This window comes from Tamandua tetradactyla, chromosome 26 (assembly GCF_023851605.1).
Source record: "Tamandua tetradactyla isolate mTamTet1 chromosome 26, mTamTet1.pri, whole genome shotgun sequence".
NCBI lineage: Eukaryota > Metazoa > Chordata > Mammalia > Pilosa > Myrmecophagidae > Tamandua > Tamandua tetradactyla.
The window spans coordinates 10,017,641-10,038,900 of NC_135352.1; the positions used below are offsets into that span (position 1 = coordinate 10,017,641).

At 38.8% G+C, this 21,260-nt stretch overlaps 1 protein-coding gene across 2 annotated transcripts in view; it reads left to right on the forward strand.

Moving 5' to 3' along the window:
* The window catches only part of POFUT3 (protein O-fucosyltransferase 3), a 177,263-nt gene that overhangs the window by 106,282 nt on the left and 49,721 nt on the right, over positions 1 to 21,260 (forward strand). Inside the window, exon 4 of one of the 2 annotated variants that reach the window (XM_077144727.1) lies at positions 14,173 to 14,292. The exons of the other annotated variant lie outside the window; for it this stretch is intronic. Coding sequence (XP_077000842.1) covers positions 14,173 to 14,292 — 120 coding nt within the window. The remainder of the gene's footprint in view (positions 1 to 14,172; positions 14,293 to 21,260) is intronic. 2 annotated transcript variants of the gene reach the window in all.

Sequence of the window (21,260 nt, forward strand, 5' to 3'; positions counted from 1 at the left end):
TCATTCCTCCCTTAATAACCTAAATTCCCCAAGAAGCATATCATAGCCATCTCCATCTTCTCCCCCAAACCCATCTCCAACTTCTCGACACTTCACTCTGGCTCTGCATCCATCACTCCCCTGAAAGGCTCTTGGTAAATTATCGGTGCCATCCTGCTGCTCCATCCTTCCTATTGCTAAAGAAGATGAGGGTGTTTCTCAGTCATCGTCCTGATTTGATTTTTCAGCAGCAGTTGCCATTGTCAATCATGTCTTCCTTCCTAAAATCAGCCCCGTTTCATCACTTTTCAGACCCAGCATTTCTGGTTTTCCCCCTTTTCCCTTGCAAAGTTGCCCTTCCTTAATTGGCTGTTAAATGTTGAGATTCATCAGGACTCAATCCAAGGCCTGCTTTGTTTCTCATTCTACATTCCCTTCCTGGGCCAGTGGCTCACGCTAAAATACCTGGCCCGCTTCTTATAACAATTTGTAGTTTAAAAACATATATATATAATGCCGTTTCTGTAATATACAGGAAAGTAATTTATATTTAATAAGTATTTCAATATGGACATATTGGGCATATAGAAGGCACAATGGAGTAGTCAGATGCTTGTATCTCCTTGTGGAATCATTCGTTGTGAATGTGGGTCCTATTTTTGCTGAGACTCTATTACAGATGGATAGACGTATGTTTTATTGGCACTCAATTACCACGCACAGTGATGTGACCTTTGGAAATGGTGAATAGCTCTTGACAAATTCTGAACAATAACCTATTCTTCCCTTAATTTACATGGTTCTTTATCATTCGGGAAAATTCATTATAAACTGAAATTAGGCAAGACGCTAAGATCAACCAGCGCTGGGGTTGACCTGTAAAATGAAATTCCATCCCAGGCTCATGTAATTAAGCACAGGTTTTTAACTTTCATGATGTGGGACATTGGACATGTCTTTTTCTGAACTGTGCTGTGCCTTGCAGGAGGCAGTCTCCTTCACAACCAGGCTCGAGTGACGGCCTGCATGCAGGCAATGCACATACTTAGTCTGCACTCCAGACCTCTCTTTCAAATTCCACGTCAGAATAACCAATTGCTTGCATGGTATCTTCCTTTCTATGGGTCACAAAGGTGCCTTGAAACTCAGATGGTGGCAGCACTGTCTATCAGTTATGCAAGCCAAGAACCTGGGAGTCATCTTGATATCTTCCTCTCCCTTATCTTCTGTGGGAATCTAATCCATCCTAGAATTTTTGTTTGCATTTCTTAAACACTGAAGATATTTTCCAGTGTTTCTTCAAAACTATTCCCTTCTCTTGAGTTCTACCTTAACATCTCCCTTCTAAACTACCATAACCTCTGCTTTAGTTTGCTAATGCTGATGAAATGCAATAGTCCAGAAGTGGTTTGGCTTTTACAATGGAGATTTGTTAACTTACAGGGTTACAGTTCTGAGGCCATGAAATTGTCCAAATCAAGGCATCAACAGGATGATACCTTCTCTCTGAAGACCGGCTACTAGTGATCCTTAGCTCCTTTGTTCACGTGGCCAGACACTTGGCAACATCTGCTGGTCTCTCCCTTCTCTCCTGGGTTTCGTTGCTTCCAGCTTCTGGCTTCAGTGGCTTCCACTCTATTTCTGTGGTTTCTCTCCATTTTCTGAATGTCCTCGTTCAGCTTCTCTGTTTTTTTCTCTCTGAGCTTCTGTGTCTTTTCTCTCTCAGTTTCCCTGTACGTGCTTCTCTGAATTTCATCTCCTATAAAGGACTCCAGTAAGAGGTTAAGAACCACCTGGGGCTGCCTCAACTGAAATAACCTAATTGAAAGGTCCCACCCACAATAGGTCTACACCCACCGGAATGGATTAGCTTTAAGAACATGGTCTTTCCTGGGGTACATACAACTTCAAATCCTCACAGCCTCTTATCTGGACCACTCAGTAGCCTTTAACTCACCCACCTGTGTATCCTTCAGGCTTCCCTGAAGTCTTTTCTCTCACTCTCCCTGTTATAGTTTTCTTGGCTTCTCAAGCAAATACAATGGAATGGGTTGGCTTAAGCAATGGGAATTTATGAGTCATGGTTTGGGAAAAAGTAAAAATCAGGGTATTATTAAGGTAATGCTCTCTTCCCCAGGACTGGCATTGTGGGGCTGACTGTTGGTGATCCTTGGTTCCTGTGTCACATAGCAATGCATATGGTGGCCTCTCTTCTCTCTTCTCTCTTCTCTTCCAGGTTCTGTCGACCTTCAGCTTCTGGGTGCTACCTCTATCTGTCTGAATTGCATTCTGCTTATAAAGCACTCTAGTGATAGGTTGAAGGCCCATCCTGATGGAGTTGGATCCAAAGTAACCTCATCAAAAAGTCATACTGACAATGGATTCATACCCGGAGGAGTGGATTAAATTTAAGAACATATTTTTCTGGGTACATACAGATCCAAACCACTACACTTCCCCTTCCACTTGTCTCTAGATGTACTTACCTTCTTTTAGTCCCTCAGAGTTACCATGCTCCCTTCTTCCTTGTAACACATGCTGTTTCCCCATGTCCCTATAATATTTCTCCTGTCTCCTCATTCTGCCTGTGTCACTGCCTCAAGAAAGCCTTCTTTGACCTCTCTGACAAAGTCAAATTCCCTTATGCTCTAGTATTATTTCATAACATGTTAGAGTTGTAGTACTACATTTGCTTATAAGATTATATAATTATTGCTTGATTTTTCTACCATCCTGTATGCAGCATAGAGTAGGGGAATGTTCTGATTTTGCCTACTGTTCTATCTCCAGCACCTAGTACAGACGCCTGGCTCACGTAAGTCTTCAGTAATGCTGAGAGTTCCTGAAACTTAAAATGAGATTTTTGTGGCAAGAATGTTGACCTATTCCACTTGGAGACAAGAGGGGGCAGCAGAGAGCTGCCGGAGTCGAATTCTTTGCTTGTCTTTTGGGTTAGTCAATACAGCTGACCGGGCTGTTTAAACAGGAATGGGAAAGAAGAGAGAGGAATGCCCAAATGGAAACCGAGAAGCAAAAGAACCATTTATCCGGAAGAAAAAGTGAATCAGAGTGAGGGACTTTTCTTTTTTAATGAATCATAAATTTTATTTCAAAATATAAACATCACTAAGCATGCATACATGTTAAAATAATAAAATTTATGACTTTATCTTTCTCTTCTTACACGGGACATCATTACCATACCATATAGAATATATACAGTGTTTCAGCTGAGCAAGCCAAGGCCAGACTGGGCACTGTGCAACTGTTACTGCTTCAGGACAGAGGCTGATTAAGAGTAACAGCAGAAGAAGTTCATACAGAAAAGGAAAATGTGTGTTTGTTAGAAAGGATCTTGGACTTTCCAAAAACCCAAACTTTTTCCAAAAAAAAAACCCCAAACTTTTTGGGTTTGGTCTCTGGATTGCAGCAAAGATTCTTAAGGAGCTCACATCCATGTCTTTGGACCTGGAGGAGGCTGTCTGTGCAGCCAGCGGACCAGTGAGACGGAGTGAGGGACTTTTAGCTGGAGTTAGGTGGAGAGTCTCTTAGCTGTGAGTTGTGCCAACAGTTTGTTGGCTGGCGTATTGCTTCTCACTAGACCTTTCTAGGGTTGAAAGAGCGCTGCCCTATTAGCTGAATACCATAATGATGAAGACAGGCATAGTAAAGCGAGGGAAGAAAGCATCTTCTCTGGCTGGTAACATCTTTGTTTTGTATAGATGCCCTTATAACGTTGGGCTGTGGGTCCCAGGGTGAAAGAAGGGGAGAAAGAAACTAATATTTAGTAAGCAACCTCTGTATCGCAGGCACAAAGCATCGTATAAGGTAAATGTTCTCTCCATTGAAAGATGGAGAATGCTGTATTGAAGTAATATGCCCCAAGGTATATTCATAGGGTAATCTGAGTTTTTAATTTAACCCCTTGGCACAAAAATCCGTGTGCTTTCTCTTGTTCCATAGTGATCTCTTAAAGATTGTGGTATTGGATGTTTTCACTTGCTGTGGCTAAAGAGAAATATAGTCTGTTCAGTTAACATGCCATCTTGGTAGATTCAAGATTCATACCAGAAACTATCATCCTTCTTTATGGACTTGTTGGCTCTAGGGAAGTTGGGCCTACCATAACATAAAAAAAAATACTGCGTTTCAGGCTGACAGTTTATAATCTTTGATTGCCAACAAAGACTCGGAATCTGAAATAGCTTAATTCTATAAGGCGTGATTATAAGGGTCAAAATTTCCAAGAATTGCCACCTGGACTTTATAAAGGTGGGTAAGAACTTACCGTGAGGTTATTTTGGTCAGTGTATGAATCAAGTGATTATTACTGTGATTACTAATTTGGGAGACAGGCTCTCTGTACACAGATGATGAGCTGAAACTAGAATGACTTTAGAACTAAAGAATTTCTGATCTTTTTTTTTTCCATTCTACATATAATCAGTAATTCTCAATATCATCACATAGTTGCATATTCATCATTTCTTAGAGCATTTGCATCAATTCAGAAAAAGAAACAAAAAGACAACCGAAAAAGAAAACGATAACAGAAAAAAAAAGATTGTACATTGTGAATTGCTGAGTGTATGTGTTGGGAATGTTTGTGCTTCTTGTAATTTTTTTTTTTAATTAATAAAAAATTAAAAAAAAAAAGATTGTACATACCAAATCCCTTACCCCCCTCGCTTTCATTTATCACTAGCATTTCAAACTAAGTTTATTTTAACATTCCTTATTTTTATTCCATATGTTCTGCTTGTCTGTTGACAAGGTAGATAAAAGGAGTATCAGGCACAAGGTTTTCACAATCACACAGCCACATTGTGAAAGCTGTATAATTATTCAATCATCATCAAGCTATAGCTCAGCCTATAGCTTTGGTTGTCCACACTGCTTGTGAGAATATCAAGAATTCAACTTGGGGAAGTTGAATTTCTCTCCGTTCTCACCATTCCCCGAAGGGGACTTTGCAAATACTTTTCCACTCACTGATCAAATCACTCTGGGATTCGTTGTCTGATCTTGAGTGTACCTACCAGAGAAGGAAAATGGCTACTGAAACACAGCTCTACATTTTCAGGCAGTTCCCTCCAGCCTCTCCATTACATCTTGAATAACAAGGTGATATCTACTTAATGCATAAGAATAACCTCCAGGATAACCTCTTGACTCTGTTTGGAATCTCTCAGCCATTGACACTTTGTCTCATTTCACTCTTCCCCCTTTTGGTAGAAAAGGTTTTCTCAATCCCCTGATGCTGAGTCTCAGCTCATTCTGGGATTTCTGTCCCATGTTGCCAGGTAGGTCCACACCCCTGGGAGTCATGTACCACGTAGACAGGGGCGGGGTGTGGTGAATTTGCTTGTTGCGTTGGCTGGAGAGAGAGGCCACATTTGAGCAACGAAAGAGGCTTTCTTGGGGGTGACTGGTTTTTTCTGATTAATTAAAAAAATTAACTAACACAACATTTAGAAATCATTCCATTATACATATACAATCAGTAATTCTTAATATCATCACATAGATGCATATTCATCATTTCTTAGTACATTTGCATCGATTCAGAAAAAGAAATAGAAAGACAACAGAAAAAGAAAAAAAATGGTAATAGAGAGAAAAAAATAAAAATAAAAAAATAAAAAAACAAAACAAAAAAACTATACCTCAGATGCAGCTTCATTCAGTATTTTAACATAATTACATTACAATTAGGTATTATTGTGCTGTCCATTTCTGAGTTTTTGTATCCAGTCCTGTTGCACAGTCTGTATCCCTTCAGCTCCAATTACCCATTATCTTACCCTATTTCTATTTCCTGATGGTCTCTATTACCAATGACATATTCCAAGATTATTCTCTAATGTTGGTTCACATCAGTGGGACCATACAGTATTTGTCCTTTAGTTTTTGGCTAGTCTCACTCAGCATAATGTTCTCTAGGTCCATCCATGTTATTACATGCTTCATAAGTTTATTCTGTCTTAAAGCTGCATAATATTCCATCGTATGTATATACCACAATTTGTTTAGCCACTCGTCTGTTGATGGACATTTTGGCTGTTTCCATCTCTTTGCAATTGTACAATTACAACTGGGGGTGACTCTTAAGGCTAATTTTAAGTAGACTTGACCTATCCTTTGCAGGGTTAAGTTTCATTTGAACAAACCCCAAGACTGGGAGCTCAGCCTATAGCTTTGGTTGTCCACACTGCTTGTGAGAATATCAAGAATTCAACTTGGGGAAGTTGAATTTCTCCCCGTTCTCACCATTCCCCGAAGGAGACTTTGCAAACACTTTTCCACTCACTGATCAAATAACTCTGGGATTCATCATCTGATCTTGAGTGTATCTACCAGAGAAGGAAAATTCCTTTGCAGCCCTCCAGGAGAGCACTTTTCCATTGAAAGCAGAGCCACCTTTGTTGTAGTTGTTGGCTCTAATCTGACTTGGACACCTCCATCTGAGCCCATCTCTTTGTTGATGAGCAAAGCTATGTAGGATGCAGGAGGGTGGTCCCCACGTCAGTGTGGAGGAGAAATGACTTTGGAGAGTGAAAACTAAAGTCAGGGGAAGTACAGGGCTCTCTCTCTCTGTTATCTAATAGCCAAGGGAAGAAATCTTGGAACTGGACATGTGGTCCAAGTTTTGGCAGGGAGAAATGTATGACTTTATCAAATAGTAAATAATGCAATAATGCAAGGAAGTGACCCAGGAAGAAAATACATTCTTCTCATTGCAAAGGCAAGAGTGTGGTAAGAAGTGGGTAACTTTTTTTTTTTTTCCCTCCAAGAGGAATGGAAGGCATCATGCTAGAGCTTTTTTCATTTAATCTCACCATTTTCTCTTCAGGTAATGATGTGGATTATGACATCGGTGTTTCCCTGTCCATTTTTATTAGATAATTTGATTTAAAAAGTTAGAGTCGATAACAGTAATCACTTTCAAATATTGAACTCCATCACTTAAAAAAAATACTGCAACTAGCCTACAAACAGCTAAAGGAGTTCAGAAATCAATCACTCACCAGAATTGTATAAGGTTTTTAAACCATCATCAAGGGACAAATTCTGTCCAGCACTGTATTTAATTGTGTAGTCATATATCCCCAGGGAGTTGAGGAAATGGCAAAAATGGGTTCTTTTATCCAATTGAATAAACAGTTGTTTAGAAGTCAGAACACATTTCCCCATTTGTCATGACCAGGTTCCAAGATGCCCCATTAAAACCTTTGAAATCTGTAATCAAGCCATACTATAAAACTTATAGTCCAAACCCGAATTCTGCCCTAGAAGCAGGAGACTGACCTCACGAAGAGGATAAAAGAACCAACGAGAAAGAGAATGTCGCATTTAAGTAAATGTCTGGGTTACAAATTTCAAGGTGCTTTCTCATTAGCTGACATTAGAGGGCAGTATGTACAGTAAAACCTCATAATGGAGCAAGTTTCTGAATTGTTAGCATTTTGAATTATGCTTAAAAAAATGTTTAACTATCACTTCTTAATTATTTTCATTTGGTTACATAAATAAAGGGAAAAGACATTGAAATTATATACCATCATGACAAAAATTGCTTAAGAGGATGTAGAATTTGTTAATTTAATTTTTATCAAAGTAACACTTAAACTTAGCTAAAAATTGAATAGTATTACGTTTTTTTAAAAAGAAAAAAACAGCTGTGCTCTTACCCTCCCCTCAACACTCCTCTTTCCTGTAGTTTCTTCTGAAATTTATGTTTATATTTCTAAATAATATGGATACTTGTATTTTTCGAGGCAAGGGATTATTTAGTTTGTTTTTTATTTTTTTTAACTCTTTAAATTGTATAATATAATGTATATACAAAACAAAGAAAGGAAAAAGCAATAGTTTTCGTAGCACTCTTCAACAAGTAGTTACAGGACAGATCCCAGAGTTCATCATGGGCTACCATACCATCATCTCAGATTTTTCCTTCTAGCTGCTCCAGAACATTGAAGGATAGAAGGAATACGTATTATTTTATCGTCACTTTTTATTTTTGTGAAAAATATATATACAAAAAGCAATAAATTTCAAAACACAGCACAACAATTAGTTGTAGAACAGATTTCAGATTTTGGTGTGGGTAACAATTCCATAATTTTAGGTTTTTACTTCTAGCTGCTCTAAGATCCTGGAGACTAAAAGAAATATCAGTATAGCAATCATACTCGTTTGTTAAACCCTACCTTCTCTGTATAACTCCACCTTACCTTTGATCTTTCTCCCATTCTTTAGGGGTATTTGCATTATGCCCATTCTATTTAGTTTATTTTTTAATGAATTTTCCCCAGACACACATTTCTGTTCACCCAAGTCTACTTAGTACATTCATTTTTATTATATCAGAAATCATTGTTTCCAATGGAATTATTAAAATTTTAACTTTTTATCATAGCAATTTTCATATGCCAACAAAGATAGAGAAAATGGCATAAGGAACACCCATGTATTCTTCACCCAGCTTCAGCAACCATCAATTTTCTGTTTTTTTTAAATTATCCTCAAAGATCTATTCTACTCTCAATTATTTTCACAAATCCTATCATTTTACCAATATTGTTTATGTTCTTATTACTAAGAAAATATTTCTAAACAAAGAGCCAATTGATTACATTTCCTTTTTGTCTATATGTTACCTATAGTCTTAAAAATTGCTTCCTTTTTCTTAATTACTTATTCGTATTATTTTAAGAGTTCCATGAGATATATCAGACATCTATATTTAAGTTTTAACTACATGAGCTAACATATCAATCTACCAATTTAATACCCCCCACCCCACCCCCCCCGAGGACATTTTTTCTGCAGTCCCTATCTTCTTATTTTAAACTGGACTCTGTTGAAAGTTTTCCTCCTGGGGCTTTTCTTCACTGTCATCCTAGAACTTTTTGTTTGTTTGTTTGTTTGTTTTCGCCTTTTTGCTACTGGCCAGAGCCCATCTTTTAGTTGTTTGCTAAGGAGGGTCTGAAGGGAGTTTGGAATTCGAGGTTGATTATCTTCCCCCAGAATTTCGAAAGCTTTGCTTCACTGGTTTCTGGAAATCTGATGTCATTCTGACTCCTTTTCCTTTGTTAAGTGCACTTTGTGACCTGTAAGTCTTCCAGGTCAATTTAAATTAAGGGACATCAGGTTATTGCTTTTGGCCAGTAACTGGACAGCTTGATGCTTTTTGAGGGAAGGGTACGATAGATACTTAAGAATGCTGATATCTGAAATTACATTAATTGCTATGCCAGGTTATTATTCATTGTATCTGATAGTGTTTTGCTTCCCATTCATTCGTAGGTGATCAGTTTTCTGAAAATCTGTGGTGATGTGCTTGGTGTAGGCCTTTTCCTTTCATTGGACTGGTACTTAGTAAACCCTTTCGGCCTGGAGGCTTGTGTCATTCAACTCTGAGAAATTATGCTCTTTTCTTAATCACATCGTCTTCTCTAATTTCTATTTCTAGAACTACTTTTAAGGGATATCCCATCTCCTAGATTAATCCTTTACATTTAATTTTTTTTTTCTATTTTCCATCACTCTATATTTTATTCTGCTCTCCAGAAGATTTCTGTTTCATTTTCCAGCCTTGCAATTCCACATAAAAATTTTATTATACAGTTTTTAATTTCATTTTTTTTCTTTTGTCTTGTGGATGAAACAATGTAACATCTCTGACGTCTCTGATGAAATCAATTATAATACTGTTTTTCATTTTCTGTGTTTCCTATTGTTTTTTTTGGGGGGGGGATTCCATTTTTGTTTGTTTAATTCTGCCTAGCTTACTTGGAGGTGTTTCTTACGTCGTCCAGTGATCTTTATTTTTATTTCAGAGTAAAGCATTAAGAAGCTGATTGGAAGCTGTGAGAGTAGATGTGGGTTTGGCAGTAGGCTGGTTGAATCTGCTTTTCCTTTGGGGGACCCCTAAATGTTGGAGCAGTGAATGTGGAATGTTTCTCTGGGGCTGCTCAGTTTGACTAGCATAAACTTGACTGTCAGCATTTTGGGAGTTGGTGGGGATGGGTACCAGGTGTAAATAGGTTTTAATATGAATTTTAAATGGAATGAATTCCAATCCTTTCAGTCCCTCATCCCTGCCTATCGCTTCTGTTCTGCAAATTTCAGTTGTTCCCTGGGACCCGATGACAAACCCTTCCTCTCCCACTGTACCATCTTCCCACTTGGGTCCGCAGCTCCCGCACTCCATTTGCTTCCCATCTCTTAACATTGCATTTACATCTCTCAGGCTTTTCTCCAGTTCTTTGTCCTTGCAGGCTTGTATTTTCTTTGCTGTTTTCTGTTATTTTAGTGGGGTCTTGGGATGGGGAGGAGAGGAATTTGTGTTTAACCAGGAAATGGAAGGTATTTAACATAATAAGCAGGCACTAGGCAGTTTACTTGCCCTGCCAGTGATTTAGGATCCAAGTCAACCTTTGGGGATTTTTTTTTTTTTTTAATAAAAAGAGAAGGAAATAAGGTAATGTCTTCTTTGGGAATAAAAGAAGAAAAGAATAGCCAAATTAAGGGAGATTTGATTGTTAGATTTTGATTAATAACTATAGAGCTTTGTGCACTTTAAAAGAAAGGAACTTACTAAATAATAAATAGAAAATGGATTAATCTTTATGTCGAGTTATTTTATTTAGCTCATTTTAGAGGATGAGCTATACCTTTGTGGGCTATAGCCATTTGGATTAGAACCTGCTTTGTTTTGATCTTTTTATACAGTGTCATCGATAACATTGTTCACTTGAGTTATTGATGATTTATTTGGTACAATGAGTACATATTCCAGAGTGGCTAGAGAAGGCAGAGGGGATAGAGGAAGAGGAAGAAAAGAGAGACCTTTGATAGTTTTTCAAGAAATGTGCCAACACTTTTTTCAAAAGTAAATAAATGGACTCAAACGAACGAATCTATCACAGCCTTTTATACTTAGGAATGGAAATGTTTTTGATCTTATGCCTTTCTTTCCTCTTAGGCATGGGCCCCTTACCTCAATTCTTCAGTGCTCAGGGTCTCCTAAGATGGCAAAGCAGTGCTATGGTGAGTGATGTAGGAAGAGTGTTTTACTTGAATGCAGAGTACTCACCTACCGATTAGCCTGACAGACTTCATACAGGTGCAGTCTGTTCAGACCTGGCGCTGCCGTGTCAGTGAATTCAAATCAAATAGGTTCTTGCTTTCTCACTTGGTTCTGTAGTTGGAGTGATCGAAGTAGACCAACTGCAAGTCTAATTATATAGGCATTGCCAGGTGCCAGTTGACTTTCCTTTTCCTTGGTCCCTATATTTAATGGCCTTGAAGACATTTTGAGGCCCTATGCGAAAAGCAGTTTGGTAATGTTTGTTTCAAAAGCTGCACATTTTATTAACATTGAGAATTTCATTGTTCCAGTGCTTTAGATGTGAAGAAGATGTGTTCTCAGTAAGGATGGGTTTAAAATACAATGTGTTGTCATTTAATTAATGCTTACAGGTTAACTGGGTCAAGATGGTTTGCTTTGCTGTATGATGTATGAGGAGATGTGACTCCTGAGACCCCAGGGAAAACCTGTGAATGAGAACCCATAAGTTGTCAAATGCCTGTTCTGAGCTGTGATTAGTGACCACTCTGGCAAGTATAATTATGAACTTGCGGGCTGCAGAACTTTCTAACGTTGCCCAGTGAAGTCCACCTGTGATTTATTTAACCCTGGTCCTGAGAGTGTCCCAGCTTACTCCCTCTTGGTTAGGCATATGGTTGTTTTACATCCAAAAAAGAAGATTTCTTTTTAAAATTATGATTTATTTCTTCTTATTGACTAACGGTACTGTGTGATTTTTCATTTTGAGATAGAGCCATTCAGTAAAGTTGAAACCAGCACATCCTCTCCAACATGTCTGCTAGAGAATTAGATTAATGGGAAATAAAAATATGACCCCCCCAGCTCATTTTGGTCTGATTCCAGCCGTGCTAGATTAAAAGTACTTCTGTATTTCCCTGTCTCACCCCTTCATCCTGATTTCATGTATTCTATCTTAATTTTCTTATGTACCTTGGATCGGTGAACGTGCTATTTTTCTCATAACGTCATTTGGCAATTTGAATCCTCTAATTCCTTTCATGCAAGCTCAAAAATATCTCTGTGGTGCCGTTATTTTTCCTGAGCGCTAGCTCCAAGTTACTGGGAAGGATTTATTTTCAAGGTTTGGCATTTGAATGGCCCAGACCATAATGCCCAGGAGCTATCTGCGGCTCATTATTGGACAGAGAGGACTTGGCCTGGTGGGAAATCGGAGTGAAATGGCTTTCCCAGGTGGCCTTCAGTAACACGCGGCTTGCCTGAAGGTCTGGTCTGGGGAGATGACACTGGGGAGATGCATGCCAGCTCGGCTCTCAGGTTGTAGAGAATCAAATTGGCTCCCATGTTTCGCTAGGCCAGGATCTTGTTTATGTACTGGACCTCATTCATTACATACCATTAGGGGGTGGGAATCAACCCAATAACTTTCCACTTCCCAACCGGGAAATAATTCAGAGATGCTTGGCTCTATTGGTACAGTTCAAACGGCTTCTTTACTAGCTACTAATAGGAATCAGGAGACATTTGGCACATGGAAACGTACGTGCTTACACGCAAAGGCTCATGAGTCTTATTCCTTGCCAAATGTTGATCAAGTGAGAGACTCCTGGCTTTTCACTCGAGAAGTTTCTAGCGCTAGTTCAAGGCAGCTTCCGTCTGGACTGTATTTGTTGGGCTGCTGTGCTGTCCCATGACCAGTAGTGGGCAGCACGGCCACCTCCCCTGGTGCTGCCCTCATCTCAGGGCCACTCAGAACAAAGCAGAGATCCCATCTGCTCTGGTCTCCTATGCCAACTGTTTGCAATGCATACCAGTCTTCCAGGCAGTGAGAAGATCACAGAAGAGGCAGAGAACTGAAAGGTTGACAGTTTCTTTGGATCAGGGCAAGATAGAACTCCAGAAATCAAACATTCAAGGATCGTTTCTCTAGGGAAGGCTCACTTAGTGATCCCTGAAGGGCATGGTTTAAGTCCTCTAGTCCTCTCCTGAGGGCCATCCTGGCAGTCTGTGCCCTCTGCTCCAGGATCTAGCTAACTCTTAGACATTTTCTTGACATAAGTAAATAAGCCTTCAAGATCAGAATGGAGACCACCTTCTGAACCAAAGCCACCCCACACATTTTTATTAGATTAGGTCTCGCAGCTGGGATTATCTCTGCCCTAGATGCTGTTTGTGTTGGGCTGCTCTGTTGCATTTTTCGGAGGCACTGATGTCTACACTGCCTCCCCTCCACGGTGTCCCTGGTCTTCCAATCTTCTGATGGGTTCACAGTTATTGCAACAATAAAACAACAGAAAACAAGGGAATTCTAGCTATGTTATCCTTTAGATATTTTCCAGAGAAGGAATCTGGACAATTTCCTATGTTGAAGAACTGCACAAATTCTGAGTGAATTCTGAATTTATTTTAGATAAGGGAACAGGGTCATGTGCTACCCTCTTCGGATCCTACAAGTGTAGAGTAGAAAGTGACCCTAGCTCTTTTCATCTGCCATAAGTCCTTGTCTGATTTAAGACTCATTCCATTGGCCTCCCTAAAAGATAGTACTTCAGTTCCAACTCTGGTTGGTGATGGAAGATCTCATTCCTTTTTTTTTGGGTGCCTGGGCTGGGAATCGAACCCTCCTTTTTTTTATTTAAATCAACTCTTCCAAGATGCAATTTACATATAATAAATGAGCACTTTTAAAGTGTACAATATGATGAGTTTTGACCGATGTGTCATGTAGTCCCCACCCTGGTCATACCGTAGAGAACATTTTCCTCATTTTCAGGACATCCATTGTGCCCCCTCTATGGTCATTCTTCCTTGACCCCTGGTCAGCTGCCCCAGGAAACCACTCATCCAATTCCTGTTACTAAAGGTTAGGTCTGCCAGGTCAGGGACTTCATACACACTGAACTGTACACCATCTGTACGGTTGGTACAGATGTCTGGATTCTTTTGTACAGCCTGATAATTTTGAGAGTCCTCTGCTTTCTGATCAACTAGAGACTCATTCTGATCTTCAGCCTATGGGGTGAACATAAGACAAGGGGAAAGACTCAGCAGCGTAATTTCATGCCTTTTCTGCCCATGCTGAGATGAGCCTGACCATCTTTTTTTTTCGTTGATAGAAGCACAGCCTGGAGAGCAAACAGCTGTCAGGGTTCCTTGGATGTGGAATTTTCAGTGGCAAATCCTAGAAAGTTTCAGGCAAACTGATATGAGTTGGCCACCTGAGTCCCCTCTAAAAGGTACTGTAAAAGAACATCAGAGTTCCATGGGTATGAACTTCTGAGCAACAGGGAAAGGACAAGAAAAATGGACACTTTATGTTTCTTTGCTTTGAGGCTCCCAGTTGCAAGGGATCCAGTTTTGGGAGATCTCGCTGGACGCCATCTCCAGCCACAGGCCTTGCTGAGGATTTGCAACACTCACCTGATTTCAGCTGGGTTTCCTTACATTCTTTATAGTTTAGTTTCCCGTTTTATTAAGGATGTATTATGTTTTATTACTTTTCTACCTTCAGATCGCTATTTTAAGAGCTCTTACTTTGCCAATATTTAATGTTTTTAAATATGATCAAGATTATGAAGTACATATTTGAAAGCACTAAGATTAACAAATGAAATTAATTATGATTATTATTTAAAGGTGGTTGGCTTGATGGAGTACAGCTTTATTTGCTCTGTTTATTTTTTTTAATCCAGCCAATTTCTCAATAAATTATAAGGTCTTGTTCTAATGTGCTTCTCTGAGGCTATGTACTCATCTCTCACTGATGTCTACATATTAGCTACATATTAGAAGCGTACATTTGCCTGTTGATATTAAAGTAAGCTATCATCTACTGGCCTTCCTTTTAGGGTAAATGAAGTCCCTGTCCCTGGCAGTTTATCATACCACATCCTTTTCCACATAAGTTCTGAAATGTGATACTCTTGTAAGCAGGCTGGATTCCAAGGACAGTATTTCCTAAGTAGCCCTGGGAATGATATGGCAGTTTTGAAGTGTATCTTTGAGCCCTTCCATATTATACGAAGTTTATGAGGCATTTTTTTTCCTCATTCTTTTATTGTCAGCACTTGAAACAGGCCTTTGCATGTAGTAGTTGCTCAATAAATAAGTTAACAAAGTCAGTGGAGTGCTGACCCTTGCTGAGCATTAGTCTATGTGTTCAGTTGAATCACTGGTTACCAGACCAACCCACAAATCTTCACAGGCTGCTTCTATGGCTGACACCACCTTTCCTTCTTGGATATCCCCAGAGGTTCATGAATAAAGTTTCTCCCTGGCAGGAATCATGGAGCTCTGATCCCCATCTCTTATCTCTTGGCCACAGTACCTCTGGTTCAAAGGCTGTCAGAATCCTTTGTGGTGTGAGGCATTTTTACATTCCTCTTCAGAGAGGTGTCTCAGTTTTTTTCCTTCATTTTTTTTTTGATTTTTAAAAATCACATGTACAATACATGAATATATTGCTATGGTTAAATTTCCCTTTTAAAAATTACACAGCAATGCACGAATATCACTAAAGTAATATTTAAACAATGAAGAAGTTTGTCAAGCAAAAACTGAAATTTTATCTTTATTTTCTCATTCTCTGTTCCAGTCAGATTAATACATATCCTTGAAATTTTTTATGTACAATTGGTTACAGCCTATAGTTTTGTTTATTTATTTTTTCCTGAGCTAAATCATTCCATAGATATATTTGTCACTGCTTACCTATGTTTTCAGGATTTTTCTATGCTATAATATCCCAGTTTACTTCCTTATTTTTAAAAGTTACATTTGTTCTGGAGTATGGCTGTGCCAACATTTTAAAAACCATTTCTCTGCCCATAGTTATATAGATTATTTCTCTCATTTTTTGTTATATTAGTATGAACTTACTTGAGTATATCTCTTTGCCCATATATGCTATTACTTCTCTAGATATCTGAGAACAGACTTGCTGTATTAGTGGATATATACAGTGAAAATTTTGCTTGATAACTGCCATACTGACCTCTGGAAAGGTTATACAAATTTCCCCTCCAACTCTGAATTTTTTTAACATGAAAAACTTGAAGTGAAATAAAAATGAACAATTCTGAAAAATATTTTCTTAGAGAAGTTGTAGCTTTACAAAACAACCATGCATAAAATGCAAAATTCCCATGCACCACCCGATCACCAACGCTTGCATTGGTATGGAAAATTTGTTGCAATTAATTGTAACACTTTTTTGTAATTCAACCATTTTTTAACAGTGGTTACATTTGTTACAATGTATGAAAGACTACTAAAGTAGAACTATAACTATTTGTCCATGATTTACATAGGGTTTTCCCCTCATATTTCTGATTTATTATTTTTTTCATGCATGTTTTAATCTTATGATTCATCTACCCATACAATGGATAAAGGGAGTGTCAGCCCCAAGGGTTTTGCAATCACAGTCACACAATAAAAGCAAATATAGCTACACAATCAGTGTCAAAGATCAAGGCTAGCGGAATATATTTCAACAATTTCACGTATTGCCTTTTCCGTATTCTAATACGCTAGAAACTAAAACACAATATCTATATAATGAGAAAGTAGTCATAATCATTTGTCAAATCCTAATCTCTCAGTTACCCCTCCTCCCTCTCATTTGATCATTCTCTCCATCTTCAGGGATATCTGGGCAATGGACATTTCAGCTTCTTTGTGGTGTGGATCTTATATGGTAGAGGAATGAAACTAGTTGATTCAACTATTCATGGAGACACTACCTCTAGGTCTCAGGGCTTATGTGGCATAGGAACAATGTAGAGGCCTTAGGTTTTTGAAAAGATAAACTTACTGAGTAAAATATTTATAGAGTCTTAGACAGAGTCCAGGGTATTCTTAAGGATTTTTTGGGAATATTGTTACTTTGGGGCTTGGCATATTGTGGCAATTTAAAGTGGTTTGCCTAACTTTAGCCTCCAGAATGACCTCTCCACTCTGTTTGAAATCTCTTAGCCGCTGAAACTTTGTTTTGTTTAATTTCTTTTCACCCTTTTGGTCAGTCCCACAATGTCAGCGCCAGGCTCATCCCTGGGAGCCATGTCCCACCTTGCTAGGGAGACATACACCTGTGGGAGTCATGTTCCTTTTCGAGGGAACAGTAGTGAGTTCATTTGCAGAGTTGGCCTAAACAGAGATGCTACATCTGAGCAACAAAAGAAGTTCACTGGGGTTGGAGGTGGGGTGAAACTTAGGCATAATTATAAACTCTTAGGTTCACCATTGCAGATAGAAGTTTTATAAGGGCAAGCGCCAAGATCTAGAGCTTGGCTTATAAAATTGGGAGGCCCTAATGCTAGAGAAAATATCAGGAATTCCCCAGGTGGGGAAGAATGATGCTTCCACATTTTCCCCAGTTCCTCAATGGCACTTTTTAAATTTTCTGCCTCAGACACTCTGGAATGCATCATGGTATTAAATTAATCTCTACAGAATAACAAGATCGTGTTCCCTATTCTAGGTTCCATGTAATTATATTGTTGGAATAAACTGACCAGACAGGTTAAAACAGGTAGTGTGCTACAGCAAATTTAAATGTTGGACGGAATAAACATCTGTTCCTTTGATGTCACACAGAAGTGGAAAATACAAACAATACCATTCTTTTCCCTGTATTCTGATTTCCCTTAGTCCTTACCAGATCTGCTTCGTTCCTATCTCTAATTGAAGGCTGATCTCTTTTCCATCTTCTTTAACTGTTGCTCTATAATGCCATGCTGACTTTCAGAGCCACAGAATTCCAACCCTGAGCTCAGGTGTCACACAGATACCTAAAGTTCTAGGGAATACCAGGTTATATGGAAAGAGCACAGAATCTAAGAATTTAGAAATAATTAAAACTCAGAAATAAATGTGACTGAGTTTAATAAATACAAACCTTTGCAATGAACCTTATTGAACGTTGGGTTCTCCTTAATCATCGATTTTCCAGTCCCTGCCCACTTTCTACCTCCTGGCAACCTATGCTCTCAAATTTAATTCTCAGAGTTTGCTCATTATTGTTAGTTTACATTAGTGAGACCATGCCATTTTTATCCTTTTGCTTCTGGCTTATTTCACGTAACCTAATGTCCTCAAGCTTCATTCATCTAGCTACAAGCCTTGCAAATCCATTCCTTTCTGTTTCTGCATCTACCCAGTGTTCCATGATATGTATAAACCACGCTTTGCCCTTCCATTCATCAGCTGATACACCCCTAGGCCACCTCAATTCATTGAGAATCATGAATAATGCCCATGTAGACCCCAGTATGCAAATGTATAGTCATGTCCCTCCTTTCGTTCATCCAAGTATAGCCCTAAGAACAGGTTTGTAGGATCATATGGCCTCCCTATATCTAGCTTCCTGTGAAACCATCACACTGCCCTCCAGGGGGCTGTCCCATTCTACTTATATTCCGGTAGGGAATGGGTATAGCTCCCTTTCACATCTTCTCTAGCATTTGTATCTTCTGTTTATTTTCTAAACAGTTTTATTCACACACTATAAAATTCATCCTAAGTGTATAATCAATCGCCCCTGTTATAATCACAAAATTATGCCATGTACCACTATAATCTATACATGAACATTTCCCTTTCTTCCACAATGAAAGAATAGATAAAAAGGAGATAAAACAACAGCAAAACCCCCATGTCCCTCCTTTATATCCCCCTTGTACTGACTTAAAAAGCTTTAATTAATTCTTTTGTTGCTATTTCCAAATTACATATAATTATAATTCCTGATAGTTTTTCCTGAATATAATTAAAAATTATAATTCTTGAGAAAATTTCATTTTCATTTCCTTGGACCATCTAGAGTCAAATCCTGGAACTATAGTATTGTAATTTATTTGTTCGTTTCACTATTAGCTAAACCATACGTGAAAGTTGATACCAACAGGAGAACACACTGAAATATTAAAGAACACTTCTATATGCTATGAGGCATGATAATCATCAGTAAAAGTGATTTCATATTTTCCTCATTAAAAATTAATTTGTGTTTTATAGTTAAAAAAATTTTTTTTGCATTATTTTAAAAACCAGTTAATCTAGTGGATTCAAAAGTTCCATGCCATAACCCTTTCTACACACTCATGTTTCAGCATGCATCCTGGGGTAGGCTTCAGTAGAAAAATTGGGTGCCCATTTCCCCGGTTATACATCGTCTTTCCCAAATGTAGAGTTCCTTGTGTAGTCTGGGTGCTTGATATTGTCTACAAAGATTAGATAAATCTTACTTCCCTTGGTGCCATCTCCCTCTTCTGTGTTTTGTCACAGTAGGTGAGCAGGCACCAAAGAAAAGAGCCTCAGCAAAAAATATTACTGACATGGGAGAAATTAGTCAAAACTTCAATGCCTTCCCATTTCAGGTATTTTCAGTGTTGCCAGAGCATCACTGTTCAATCGAAGCATCCTGGATGGTGGTGATTCTCTACCAATTGTGAGTCAGGGACCCAGGATCTTCCCATTATGTGTTCCTGACATTTCCAGCCATGGCTGCATGTCTACCAGTCAGGTAGTACTAGGGAAGTTCATGACTTCTCTGTGCCTCTATTTCTCCATCAAAGCTATGGCTGCTGTTGCCATCTTGAGCCCATCACAGCTGCCTTGTGGACGGCAGGATGCTCCTCTCTTTGTGGTCTTGAGTGAGAATGGATAATTAAATCTCGCAAGCTCAAACACTAAATAAGATTTTGCTCTGCTTTTAATGAAATTTTGTTTATTGTTTACTTGTGCTTTGTTTAATATGAAGCTTCTCAGAAACGCTTAAGACACTTGGCTTGTTGATTTATTCTCCTGAATATAATTCATGGACTTCCTATGAATTCAGAATTAGAGTGAATCTTAATATTTCTCCATGACTGGTAAGATGTTGCCCTATAATAAATACTAATGAAAGTGCAGCGGGCATGGAATAACTGATCGCTTCCTTCCAACTAAAAGATCTTCCACACCAAAGCTCAGGCTAAGAGTCTCTGGCTCTTTAGCATTTCCTTAATATCTCATTTTCCATTCTTATAACTCCCTCATTCTTTCTCAAATCATTTACTATGTCAATTTTTTTTTGCAAAGAATTTATAGCTGGATGCCAAGTATTAAGACTTCATTTTTTTTTTTATGAGTTGGTTGTAGGATTATCATAGGTAATTAAGGCAAAACTTTTCTACTTGTCAGAGTAAATGAGGCAGCATAAAGTTCCTAAGATGATGCAGTGATTTTCTCATCAATTCATTTTACCTATTTCTTACTAACTTAATGTATCATTTTATGGTCACAGAAACATTTTGACCTCACTGGGTGGAGGTGCAAGTAATGAAACCACATAGCTAGGAATGTGAACTGAAATTCCTGTTTGCCAGTGCTGGGATTGATATAAGTTTCAGATGGCACTTAGGTGGAAGGCTGGCCCATAATTCCCTGCTTTGACTTAATTTTCATTTTGTTTTAAGGATTCCCAGTGGCTCCACATCTGAGCTCAGTGTTGGTTCTCTGGAGCTGCTGTTAACAAATAGCCACAAGCTTCGTGGCTTAAAATGACAGAAATTGATTCTCTCACAGTTCAGAAGCCCAGAGGTCCAAAATCAGTTTCACTGGACCAAAACTGAGGTGTCATCAAGATTGTGCTCACTCTTGGGGTTCTAGGGGAGACTCCTTTTATTGCTCCTTCCTGCTTCTGGCTGTCGGCATTCCTGGGGCTCGGGGCTACATCACTCCAAGGCCTGCCTCCCTCGTGGGCACATGGCCTCCTCCTCCTCTATGTGTCTTATTTCTCTCTGCCTCTCTCTTCTAAAAATATTTGTGATGGCATTTAGGGCACAACCCTTTTTCCAGACTCAGTAACATTTACAGGGTCCAGGGATTAGGACGTGGACATATCTTTGGGGGGCTATTTTTTAACCTACTGTAAGCTCTTTCTTCCCTGACAGGTTCTTGCTGTTAGCACACAATTTTGGCTTTTACTTCTTGCTCTCTTTCTTTCTCCTGTTACCAGAATGAGCTAAGGTGTCTGACTTCTGCAAAATAAAATCTAGAAATACATTTATTCATTCTCCAAATATTTTCAAATCCCTTACTTCATTCCAGGTACTATGTTAGGCATTGGAGATAAAGATGAACAAGACGTGGACCCTTGAGGAGCTCCCTGTTTCCTGGGGCAGGGGTTGGGGTGGAATACAGATGCACACATAATTGCAAT